Here is a 13,866-nt window from a genome sequence, read left to right as displayed (position 1 = left end):
AATGATATAGTTTTCTCCTTATTGCTTTGAATTTTAGGTGAGATCATTAGAAAGGCATCTGACAAATGTGAGGAAAAGGATGAGAGTTGCAATTCAAGGAAAAAGATAAGATATAAAACAACCAGTAGAGAGAATTAGAGGCAAAATTTATCAGGCAAAGGAAATAGGGGTATTGGACAGTACTAAGGACCCACTTGAGATTGGGGATCACAAATTTGAAATGTGTCTCCTCATCAGGTTGGGGATTTTTCTCCAGCTATGTTCAGCTTCTCAGGTGAGGTCAGAATCAAGGGGAGATTTCAGTTTAACAAATGGTGTTTCCACAGGCTCATACAAGGTGGAAGGACAGGATGTTGAGGGTAGTAAGACAGTAATTTTAGTTTTGGATGATAAAATCTAAGCTAAGTAAAGTGCAAAGTGAGAGTGTGATTAGTAGTTGAAAAGTGAACAGAGGTGGGCAATAGATTAAGTAAGATCATAAATGGTAGAGTGAGAATCATAGATTATATGAACTGAAAAGAGAAGATGACGTGGATAGAGTGAGCAGAGTGTTTGGAATTGAGATTTTTGGAGAAGTTGAATTTATTGAGAGTATAATAAGTTCTATAGTATGACTGTGGAAATGATGGGATGAGATGAAATGGTTAAAATGTTTATTATTGGAAGTGAAGATGTCAGAGACTGAGGAGGGTGATTGTGGAGCGATTTTGCCCACGTAGGTGAAACTCATAGATAACGAATGAAGCAAGTAATAGGAGATCAGCTGTTGTTCAAAACGCCAAGGGTTAGATCATGAAATTGTGTTATGCTCTGTGGTTTTTTGAAGGAGAAAGGAAAACCGGTATGAAAGTGGCTAGAAGAAGTGTTAAATGTAGTGTGGTTAATATATTCCAGGCACTGTTCTAAGCATTTTATGCCATATCAGACCACTTTGCCCTCACCCAGCTCTGACGTTTTGTAGTTGAGGAGACAGAGGTGTCCAAGAATACTAGTGAAGAGTGGGGCTGAAGCTGGGCATCCCGACTCCAGAGTGGACACTCCTAATCACTATGGAATAGTTTCCCTTTTAGGATCAGTTCCTTGGGCACTTTTTAATGTTGAAGCTGATAGGATTGTAAAAGATCGTGGGGAAGTGGTTATGAGAAATCATGATTTTACCAGAAAAAAACTCAGAGATTGGTGGGCTACACTTAAATCCTAAGTGGAGTTTAGCCTATGGGAGGGAGTGCTCTCAACTAAAGGACACAGAGTTCTCAAAACTCCTTAATTCCAGAATAACTCAAAACCTGGTTATCTTCCTTCAGAGATGACTGTGGGACTTGGTTGCATTGCTGTAAATAGAGGTCCTCATAGGCCACCTGTCAAAGCAGCAGTCTAGGAGACCACTGTTAATGGTGGGTCGGAAGGACTATGAGGGTTTACGAGACCATAACTACAGTTTTTAAGGAAATTTATGAGGAGTTATTTAAAGTATTCCTTTTGCCTCAAAAATGTTCTCCTAAGTGGGAAACATATTAGTCATACAAATTCCTCAGTGAAGTTAAAAATAAAGCTATCATTTACTGAATGTGAGGGGGAAAAGTGGATAAGGGTAACTATTCTAATGGAAGTAAATTTGCAAAGAAACATAGTTCTGATGGCTGTTGTGTTTTTATTAGCTATTAAATTCATTTAACAGAAAAACAAATTCAGTCTAAGATCATTCATTAAGACACGCATAATTAACAATAATTCATTAATCATTCTTTGAAGATGGTCCTATTTTACTTCTATTGCCTTCCCCATTTCTGAGATTAATGAGTAAGTCTTGGAAAAGCGCATGTGTTTCAGTTCAATGAAACATTCAAATAATAAAACAGGTGTTACTTTGTTCTGGGTTAATGACAGGTAGGCTAGACTTTGCGGTAAAACTGTCCTAATCTCTTTTAATTTGGTTTAGAATGGCAAACATTTTAACTGCTTGAACAACCCATTAAGTGCTTTGCAAAATGACAAAACATTCTATGTGACTTAATTAATATCTACTCCAATTATACACAACATTTCATGCTCAAGATCTAGATTTATTTTAAAACATTTAGTCCAATTTATAGTAATGCAGAAAAAAATCACATCTAATAAACCACAACTGTAGAAGAGACAAAATAATTGTGCTCTGTCACATTTCCACACAAATATAATTTGATATTTCATTAAAAGAAATCACAATCACATGTAAATAAAATATTTATCCTCTCAGTAGTAGTAAGAACCTCTTTTGAGTATGTAGGGTCTTCTGGGTTTATTCTCATAAAGCTGCCGTTTCAGAATGTAAGGAATTTTTCTCTTTATCACTTCTTCCTTTTCATTTTTGTCATTTCCAGCATCAAGAATGTCTTCCTGAATCAACTACAAGATAGACAGAATATGAATCAAACTTACATGCATTAAAGTCTTCCATTTCAAGCTGTTTCATCTACCTTTTATCTCATTTGCATTCAGACATAAGACATATGTGGATGATGTGGTTCATAGCAATTAAGTGTTTTGCTTGAGGACAGGTAGATATCAGGTGGCTGAGAGGATGAAAACATGGTTTTTCTTATTCTCTGTTCAGTGTTCTTCCTAGTTCATCAGCTAGCTTTAAACTTTTTTATTTGTCAAGGCCATATTACTACCTCCAAATGAAAAAAATTCACTTAATGTTACTTTCAGTATTTTCCTTCAATGTATGATAGACCAAAAGATGGAAATATATCATAAGTCACAACAAATATAGAGATCTGAATTTAGTGAACCAAGTTTGACCTCAAAGGTCAATAGAAATTTATATTCCATTGTTAATTAATGATTTGAATTGAAAGCCATTCTAGAGATCCATTTCTCAGTCATTAGAGAGAGGAATGCTTGTTCTGCCTACTTGCTCAGCTGTTTAAGCAAGGCTCTGTTTAAGTGTTAAAGATCTTTAGTCTGTGCTTCTTTAATTAATCATTAAAATCAAGTTCACATTCAAAAACTCAAGGAAGTTAATCTTCATGTAGAATCTTGCCTAATGTCTCATTGAACACGCTGTATTCTAAAATTAGTTCCAAATACTTTTTCAGATAGTACTGCTCTGATTCAAAATGTTCAACCAGCATAAAATATTTAGAAACTCTTCCCAGAATTTTGCACATGATTTACATAAGATTTTTAAACAAATCAATGCTAATGCTCAAGATAAGAATTATGTTCATATTTGTGATTATCTTCTAAACTTTGGGGTGACTATAACTAGTACTAATAGGAGACTAAGTTTTTAATCATAATCTGTATGCATTGAATCGTATCACAAATACTTTATTTCAACCCACAGCTATTCAATTTCAGAGAAGGAAAAACAGCTACTGTCAGAAAATCTAGTTCCTTAATCTTTTGTTTCTCTGTGCACATAGTCTGTAATTACTTGTACCACACTCTGAGTAATATCATCATTTCATTTTAAATCACTCTGTAACATTTCAAATAGCAAAAGTTTTAATCTTATGTGCACCTGATTTTTGTGTATTATGGTTTATTAAGGGTTTTTTTTTCTGAATAAAGAGCACATAATTGACATTTCCCAATTTTCCATGTTTTATTGACATAATATTTTAAAGAGAAAATCATTTAACTGGAATTGGAATTAGAGGATAAACAATCCAGCAAGAAAAATTAAAAACCGTTTTTTTATTTTATTTTAATCTGGAAAATACTTTTTTTGTCTAAAAGTTAGAATAAATACTAGAAGTTCTGCACTGCATTTCCTCTTTTCTACAGGATATCTCTGTGATGGCATGTTATAGAGATGGTTATAGAGATGGTCATATTAGCAGGAAAGGCACCCTCAGACCCTCAGATCCCTGATGTTGGTGTAAGCCCAGAATATGAAACATGAAGTAAATTTCTCTTAGGGGTTAATCCAAAAGAAATGTTTCCCTTGTTGGGAAAATTATAAAATTATAAATTTTCTTAAAGCATTTTCATCTTCCTTTTCTCCTCCAAATATTTTCAAACCAAAGGTGGTGAGTCACCAGTGTAGTATTTTTTTAAATTTTAATTTCATTTTTAAATGTTTAGTTGGAGGAGAATTGCTTTATGATGTATTGGTTTCTGCCATACAACAATGCAAATCAGCCATAAGTATACACATATACCCCCTCCCTTTAGAGCCTCCATCCCACCCACCCCCATCCCACCCCTAGGTGGGTCATCACAGAGCACTAGCTGGGCTCCCCGTGTTATATAACAGTTTCCCACTAGATATCTATTTTACACATGTGGTGTATAATATACATCCATTCCTTCATTGTAGTTCTGTATAGTTCTATATTTGGCTTTATTAGCCAAATAAAATTAGCTGAATCTAATTCAGCTTCTAAGGATGATTGAAATCCACCATCCACACACTCAATTAAAATAGAAGTAGAAGTGGTAAGTGGAAATATATATATTCTTATCATTCCAGTTTTATTTACCTAATATTTTCAAATACAAATGAAGCCTTTTGTGTTCTGTGTTTATTTATAAACAAACACACAGGATTTAGTATTTCTAAGAAAACATTTTGAGTTTCCTAAATTTCTTCAGCATGCCACTACCACCACCAGCACCAAAAGCTGCCTAAGCACACCATCCACAATAAAAGCCTGTGGATCAAATCTGCCTGAAGACAGATCCCCCTTTAGAGACCAAAGGAAAGATATTTTGCTAAACTTCAAATATTTGCAAAACACTTTAAAGATCTGAAGGAATGTTAACCTCAACACATGGTTTATTCTTCCTTAATATTTGTAAATCTTCCTGTTATGATAATTATCAGGATTAAAACAATCAGTGTAAATGAGAGTTAACTAGTATAACCATAATCATATTCATATTTTTCTTTTGTTTTACCTCCCAGTGTTGAAAGGCCCTGCTGTGACAGATTTTTTGGAGCTGGTATATCGTCAACATTGCTTCCAAGCTAAAACCATCTAAGGCAGCAGGAAATTTCCTTCTTGTAATGAGCTCCTCCTCATGAAACTCTCCTGTTTCCTCAGCTTGGCTGTTCAGGTTATTTATAAGACTGCAGACATTCAGCAGGCTCATTTTCCAAGAGGGAACACTTGCCTTACTGATCTGAAATGTAGAAAGAAATAGCTATTGTAATTAAACTTATGTCATATGAGTTAGAAAATTTTCTACTGTGCTAAGCCATTACCTTTTAGGATCTAACTGTTACTCTAGCCTAACACTGTTATTAACTTAGTAACTTCATATCACAAAATTGAATAGCTCCAAATACTTCATATCCTCTATTTAACAAAAGCAATAAAGCTAACACATAAACACACACATACACAAGCAAAGCAAGAAAGAAAATAGAAATTACAGTAAATAGAAATGCGTAAATATATATGTATACATCACAGGTGAAAATATTCAAATACCACTCTCTCTTTATTATACTTCAGGTTAGTGTCCAATGGAACAGCAACTATGATGGTACTAATAAATATTGGCAATTATAGTATTGTGAGACCACAAATCTATTCCACACATTAATAGTTGTCATCTTGCTGCTGCTGCTGCTGCTGCTGCTGCTAAGTCGCCTCAGTCGTGTCTGACTCTGTGCGACCCCATAGATGGCAGCCCACCAGGCTCCCCCATCCCTGGGATTCTCCAGGCAAGAACACTGGAGTGGCTTGCCATTTCCTTCTCCAGAATAGTTGTCATAGGTAGCATCAAAGCTGACTAATTTATTTATCTTAAAATTATAATATTTTCTAAAATAACTATTCTTTTCTAATAAGACCGTGTATGAAACCATTATTACCATAGTAAACAGCCTTCTCATTTGTCAATTTTAGGAGAAACTAAATGTGAAATAACTTATAAAAATTAATAAACCTCAAAGGACACAGATAAAAAAAAGCATCAGTTTTTTCTAAAGAACATAAAAAATGTTTTGTAATGAACACAGAGGTGTGATAAGAAGACTCAAAAATATTAGTATCGATTCTATTGGCATCAATTTTCTCTGAATTATTCTCCAAATGCAGTGCAATTGCAAATCTGGAAAATATGGGGAGACTGGAAGAAGAGGGAGTGTAGGGAAATAATTATGAATTCGAAGTATGAATGTGTAAGAACCAAGAAAATTTAGGAAAATAAAAAGCTCATGAGTCAGGACTTACTCTGCCAGATATTGAAAGATATCTTAGAGCTCAGTGATCAAAGAGTGATCAGAGAGCGATCAAAGAGTGGTCAAAGAGTAATCAGAGTGATCAGAGAGTGATCAAAAAGTGATCAGAGAGTAATCAGAGAGTGATCAAAGAGTGATCAGAGAGTAATCAGAGAGTGATCAAAGAGTAATCAGAGAGTGATCAAAGAGCAATCAAAGAGAGCTGAGCGCCAAAGGATTGATGCTTTTGAACTGTGGTGTTGGAGAAGACTCTTGAGAGTCCCTTGGACTGCAAGGAGATCCAACCAGTCCATCCTAAAGGAGATCAGTCTTGGGTGTTCATTGGAAGGACTGATGTTGAAGCTGAAGCTCCAATACTTTGGCCACCTGATGCGAAGAGCTCACACATTTGAAAAGACCCTAATGCTGGGAAAGATTGAAGGCAAGAAGAGAAGGGGACGACAGAGGATGAGATGGTTAGATGTCATCATCGACTCAATGGACTTCAGTTTGAGTAAACTCTGGGAGTTGGTAATGGACAGGGAGGCCTGGCGTGCTGCAGTCCATGGGATCACAAAGAGTCAGACACAACTGAGTGACTGAACTGAACTGGACTGAATCAAAGAGTAAATCAACAGAGCAAGAATAAATATTAAACTCAAAAGAGAATATAATGTCCAAATTTTGATCCAAGTCCATATGATTGAAAAGCACATAGCAAAGTGTGCATTTGAAGTCCTTAAGACAGTTGGTTCAGGGGAAATCTGGATTTAGATCTAGTTATAACCTTTATTTATATATTATAGTCTAACAATATCCAGATGGGTTAAATATGAGTAAAAGTAAAAATATGTAAATATATAGAATTTATTTTATAAATTTGGAAATATATTGTTAATCAAATAGCCAAACCAGAATCCATAAAGAAAAAGATAATTATATGCATAAATTTGTAAATTATCTCTAGAAAGCTAACAGCCTGAACTAAAATCAAAAGCAAGATATAGCGTAAAAGCTGTCACAAAATGCTAATATACTTAACACAGGAGCAGCTCTTCAAAAAGAAACTGGGGAATACTCCATAAAAGATATTAAACCTCAGGCAAACAATATGAGCAGACAGGCACAGAATCACTCATCAAAGAACAAATATGTAACAGAAATATGTGGAATGACGTTCAGCTTGGCTACTAGCAAGTCAAGGACCCTAAAAGTATAAGTACACTTGATGTATTTATGAGGATATGGAGAAACAACACTTTATCTTCTAAATATTTGTTGGTCTGAGTAAACCTTGCAATAACTTTTTGAAAAGTGTTTTTAGCAATATGTATTAAAATTGTAAATGTGCATACCCTTTGATTAAGATTTTATCCTAGGGACATGAAAACCTATAAGTACAAAGATATTCACTAAAATGTTTTCAACCAGTTTGGAAACCCGTTGCTTCAATTTTTCTGCCATGGGAAACTTAAGAGGTAAAATGTTCCATTCTGTGGCAGCAACACCTGATTTGTTACCAATTAAGGCAACGCTACAATTTTATATCCAGAAAGCTCTTTAGAGATCATCTGAATATGTTCCTTAGAACACTAACTTTGTACTCACTGTTTTTAAAAAGGAGTTTTGCTGTCAAGTAAATTGAAAAACTTGAGTTTAAAGGAAACTTAAAAGATTCTTGAATTTAGTATCCCCAGAATTTTTTGCTTGCAAATATTCATTAAAACTTTTCAGTGTGTGTGTATGTTAGTCACTCAGTCATGTCTGACTGCTTGCAGCCCCATGGATTGCAGCCAGCCAGGCTCCTCTGTCCATGGAATTCTCCAGGCAAGAATACTGGAGTGGGTAGCCATTCCCTTCTCCAGGGGACCTTCCCCACGCAGGGATTGGACCCAGGTCTCCTGCATTGCAGGCACATTCTTTACCATCTGAACCCCCAGGGAAGCCAACTGTTCAATGGTGCCAAGATAATATCCAATGCTCTTCAAACTAATTAGCCACAGAATGCTTTATTCATAAATTATTTGTCAGGACTTTTGTTGTCTGATTAATTTTTGGTTGAGAAAACAGTAAAGCATCTTGCTCTCTTCTGCCAGTTAAAACAGTCACTATAACACTTAGCAGTACTATTAAATATCACCTTAGCCCCTGTCATACTCTGGAAGCACAGCAGAGAGAGTACTTTGAACCATACGGTATCTAAATAGACAGGTATTAATATTTGAGAACATTTCTTATGAGGTTTAAATAGTTTACTCAAGAAAATGACAAAGACTCTCTCTTTGATGAAATCTGAGTCAGGATCCCCTGAACCCTCTTCCTGACAAGGTCCCGACCTTGGTCTTTGTCCTTCATCCAACTGAGGCCAATTTTAGCAAGAATCCTTCAGAGTCAAGTTCGTAAAAATGCCTCACTGTTAGTATCTGATCATCCTAGAATTCTGCTTAGTAGTCTAGCAAGAATCCTCCTAGATTCAGATTTTCCTTTTAGTAATTTTCCATACACTGACCCCCCACCCCCCACTCCAACCCTGCTCCTTGGCTGGAAATCCACACTTATCTTTGTTGTATTTGGAGTTGAACTTGACCTTTCTGCATACTGTGGATAGTTCTCTTTCTTAATAAAACTATACCAAAGCACTAGGATCAGTAATGAAGAGAATTCGATTGTGAGAAAAAATTCCTTTATCTTCCACTTCTAGTCAAACTTTGCCATTTCTCTTGACTTTCTGTTGCTACATTTTGGTGTCTAAACAGTTTTACTTTAAAATTGAAACGGCTCACATATTTTACCTTTAGAGTGGAAAGAGGAAAGCTGGAGGTTTTGGAAGCTTTTAATATGGAATTATTAATAGTATTATTAATTAATAAATAGTCTTAATAATACTATCCTTTTAAAAATTGAAATACAGCAATTTGCTTAAAATGGTCAAAAGTTTAGAGTTCTTATTTGCATAGAATACCCACAGCAAACATGAATTGAATCAGAGAGAAATAAGTGGTAGTAGTTTTGTACAAAGCAAGAAATGAGCTTTTTGTTCCCATTTAGCACCAAAATTGGGATAATTATGCTTCTGAGTGCTTCCTCATAGTAGTCTGTATTTTACTTATTTCAAAGAGGCAATGAGATTCAAATTTTCTTCCATGATCTGTTTTAAAGACATATTCCATAACTGAATGAAAGAGAAATATATAACTGTGTCTACACTTTTGCTACGTATTTTTCTTAAGAATAAAACTAAACCACACCATATACTGGAATTGCTTTTCCCTTGCAGTATCTTCATCAAGGAAGGAATCATAATCACTCCCACATTTTTGCAAAGTAGCTAGCACTCCTCAAACCATAACACATTTTGGAGATTACTTAGGACCTTTATTTATCAATTAAACTTGAAATCATAAAGGTAAAATCTCTACCAATACACTAAGGCATACTAATCTGCTTCATTATTTAAATAAGACTATTGACTTCACTTGTCTTCCTATTTATGAATTGAAGTGATTGTAGTCATGGTTATTCTGATTGAATATTAAACAAAGGATCCATTTTCTTAAAGTTAAATATACTTGGTCACTGAGTTTTAATGACTAAATAAAATTTGATCATTTGTGATAGGAAGTCTAACAAGTTATGGTAGAATTTGGTTTCAATGTGTTCAACTTTTATGGATCTGGGCAATTGTGGAAATACCCAAATGTCTTCTAAGGACCATAGTAGAAAATATGTCTGTTAGCTTTCAGATAATAATGTCTCACAATCCTAAACACACACACAAATGGGTATTTCCCCTTCACATCCACTACTGAACATAATTCTACTTACATGCTAGAGGTATTGCCCTGGACATCTGCCCAGTATATCTTTCATCATCTAATTAGGGAAGACCTGAGGTGGCAGGAGGAATTCTGAACATCTACTTTCTAATCACAGCATTTGTGGAGTCTGGAGTCCTCAACTTTGGGACCCGTGTTACAACAGTGATTACACAGGGTGACTGCCTCACTTCAAAATATATTTTTGATTTTTGGTTTTGTTTTGTTTTGTTGAGAAGCATCTTTTGGTTGGGAACGCTGTTCTCTAACCCTACATTTAGATATATTCTGATTATTTCATTCTGAGTAAATCAAAATTGTGTAGTAGCGTGGTACCTGGGGATATTCTAATTGAGTTTTATTCTTAGATATAGGCTGGAGTCTAAAAACCTTGCTTTCAAGATCCCAAGAGAGGAATAATAAGGTCCAGTACAAAGTTTTATCTGATTCAATACAAACAATACGCAGGTTCCAATAACATTTCTGTTATGGGGAGAATTTAAATCCAGAGGAGGACTTCATGTAAATGTCCCACTACAGTATTCTTGCCTGGCAAATCTCATGGACAGAAGAGCCTGGCAGGCTACAGCTTATGGGTCACAAGAGAATTGGACATGACTTAGCAACTAATCAACAACAACTGCTGCTGCTGCTGCTGCTGCTAAGTCGCTTTAGTCGTGTCCGACTCTGTGCGACCCCATAGATGGCAGCCCACCAGGCTCCCCCGTCCCTGGGATTCTCCAGGCAAGAACACTGGAGTGGCTTGCCATTTCCTTCTCCAATCAACAACAACTAGGAGATCATAAACTCCCACCCCAACATTTGAAAATGAGGATACAAAGGCAAGCATTGTTAACTAGCCCCCTTTGCTTAAGATCAGACTGTTCACAAGCACAGTTGCAGGCTTAGATCTCCAAGTTTCTGTTTGCTGGTCTTTGCTCTTTACTTTCTGTCACATTTCTTTCATGGATTTCACAAACTTTCATTCTTACTTTAGGAACTTCATTTCACTCTCCCCAATACAAAAACAAAAGGCAAAAATGTCGCTTAATTTTCATTTATGTATGTAACTTGAAGTCAGTGTATCTTTCATCATATACAATGTGATTGAAATGGAGAGAGGATTTCCACATAAATGTGACTACTTAATTAAATTTGCAATGTAGTGATTGATATCACTAAACTTCTGTCCCTGTCACATTGATACCCTTAAGTCCTTTGAACTTAAGGAACAGTTTACCCAAAAAGGAAATGCGTCCCAGTGAGCTTTTCAGTCTCACTGGGAAGCTCTTACTATAAGAAGAGGATACCATGTTTGTAACAAGAGTTCATATGTTTTCAGTCTTTGGTTTAGAAAGAAAGAAAAAGTTACCTTTGATGTATGCATATTGGTCAGTAAATCTGTTTCTAACGCTTTCATTTCCTCTTCTGAATCTGAGTAAAATCAAAACCACATGTTTACTATATAACCACATATCATATAATTATAATTTGAATATTTAAGATTAATCTCAGAAAACTTTGTCTTAGAAGTTTATTGTCTTTGCTATGTATTTATTCTCCTTATAATAATATTAAAAAAACAATTATAGTTTTATTTTAGGCTAACAGAATAGAACAATAGAAGCACTTTTACAAAAATAGGCACATGATTTTAGGCCGAGAGCTCTCGATGATCTGGAGTTGTTTAATCTCTGAATCTCAGGATAATAAAACCTGATTATACTACAAAGATGTCATCAAATATGCTGGTTAATTTTTACTGGCAGTAGTCTACATATACATAGAGTGTATATATATTGATATTTTCAAAGCAAGATAATGAAAAGGTAAGTACAAGACATTTTTTAAAGATAAAACCAAAGGAAGTTACTTATTGATAATTTTGGAATAAGGAAGACACTGAGATTTATTTTATTTGAGATGCTATTTTACAAAACACACTTTGAAAGATTTGTTTCTCTATATTAAGCAACAATTTAGAATTATGTGTACTTGGCAATTTTATCACAGGCTATTAAAAAATCATTTAAGCAAAAGTAGAGATGTCCACCAATACATGTACAAGAGTGTTGAAAATGGACTTCTGATATTTTTTAGAATATCCTTTGTTTCCACTAATGAATATTTCACAGAGAAGAAAAACTTGGAAAATACATAAGGTAATAGAAATAAAGCTACGGGACACTATAATGAAAACCAGAGCAGGAATTTGAATTAAACATTTCAGTGTTATATTTATGACATTACAGTATAAAACAGGTTAAATGATTTTTTCTACACTTATCCCTTGTTTTTTTTTTTCCACCTTGATGTGATCATTCAATTATTTTTCAAACATTAATTGGAGCATATTGCAATCATTATATTTCATATTACTCTCTAAAATTTGAAATTTATTTTCAAGGTAAGCTATTGATAGATATTTAGCAATGTATGATTTCTTCTTAATTATTACATGCAAAATACACTATAGGGAAATAAGTTTTATCAATATAAGAATGATATTATTCTAGTTACATTATGTATTAACTTAAATGACATTCAAGAAAATAGTGAAATTCGTAATATGTCTACTTGTCACAGAAAAAAGTTACTTAAAATATATTCTTAAAAAAAACTTGGCATTTTTTTTGTATTTTCCTAGAGATCATTTTCTACAAATAATGCTTTATTCAGTTGATTCATTAAACATGAATATTCATTTTATCTTTATACACACACTATGAAGAAAATAATTCTTGAGAGGGAGAAGCCACCATGTCTTAAGAGAATGAATGAAAATGATATAAAGCATTTCAAATACAATCAGTTTGAATTATGAGTTTGCATTTTGACAGGCACCACTTCTGTACTTTTCATTAGATCAGCTTGATTTAAGTTTTACATTTTTTTTTTCCTAGTGATTACATTGCAAACTGGAACATGAAGTGTCTCATTGAAATCCCTTATACTACCTAGCAAATTTAAAAAGGGAAGGGAAAATTTTCAGTTCTTGTAATCATAAATACAGAGAAAGAAAATATCCAGTTTCTATCACTAAAAAGCAAATCAGAATAAGGGAGAAACTCTTCTCCCCAGATACATTAGCATTAGTAACAACACATTGCAAAAACAGAAAAAGATATCATTTCAGGGAGTTGTGAAATGCAGCTGAGCTTACCTGAGCACAGACTCCAGGAGCTGAAAGCCAGAAGAATCATGCACACCAGCTGGATTTTCATTCCTGCCATCATCTTGAGCCTTCTAGCAAGCCAAGTTCATAAACGTCAGGAACAGGCTGAAGGGGGCTCTCTAGCACAGCTGACTTTGGAAGTACTGAACTATGAGAGATGCTTTGACCATTCCCTATATATACATGCAGGAGATGATGTCATGAGTATACAGAGATTATCTCTTCACGATGTACCCTTCATCTCCAACCCACCCCACTTCCTCCTCCCCTTTTCCTTTGTCCCCTCACACTTCACCCCCACTTCTGAACATCCAGGAACAGTGACATCTTCCCTAATTGCCACCGCTGCTCCAGATTATGACGCACAAAAGGAGTCATTCAAAAGCAATTCCATATAGAGCATACTGGAAAAGAACTTCCAGTACTATTCTTTCCCCCATTTCCTCTCATTCTTTAAGAAGTTGTCATTCTGATTTCGTGAGGCATAAGATCTGTTATTTCTAGTGTGAGCAAAATCTCCAGGATGAATGCCTAAAGTCAGTAATTCTTTAGGTTTGGAAGTTGTTAAAGAGTTAGGATTCTTTTCTGATAACCCACACTTTTGAACAAGTGTTTTGTGGTTTCAGGAATAATATAGTTCTGCTATACACTGTTGCCAATAAGCTGAAAGAAGAAAGGAGGTGGAAGATAAGCAGAGAATCAGTTATAATACT

The 13,866-nt window shown here is 34.8% G+C and overlaps 1 protein-coding gene across 1 annotated transcript; it reads right to left on the bottom strand.

The window, feature by feature from the left end:
• Positions 1 to 1,631: 1,631 nt before the first annotated feature.
• NTS (neurotensin) lies at positions 1,632 to 13,305 on the bottom strand. Its single transcript, XM_086403729.1, has 4 exons — positions 13,142 to 13,305; positions 11,351 to 11,412; positions 4,894 to 5,118; positions 1,632 to 2,388 (listed from the first exon to the last, which is right to left on the bottom strand). Exons 1-4 carry the CDS (start codon positions 13,212 to 13,214, stop codon positions 2,236 to 2,238), a joined length of 513 nt encoding a protein of 170 aa, XP_086259855.1. The 5' UTR covers positions 13,215 to 13,305; the 3' UTR covers positions 1,632 to 2,235.
• Positions 13,306 to 13,866: the final 561 nt, after the last annotated feature.

The sequence above is a fragment of the Bos grunniens genome, chromosome 5, assembly GCF_055505025.1.
Source record: "Bos grunniens cultivar Pamir isolate PY7600 chromosome 5, Bosgru_T2T1.0, whole genome shotgun sequence".
NCBI classification, from domain to species: Eukaryota; Metazoa; Chordata; class Mammalia; order Artiodactyla; family Bovidae; genus Bos; species Bos grunniens.
The sequence above is the reverse complement of the archived record's forward strand: the minus strand, read 5'-3'. Positions and strand labels throughout refer to the sequence as shown.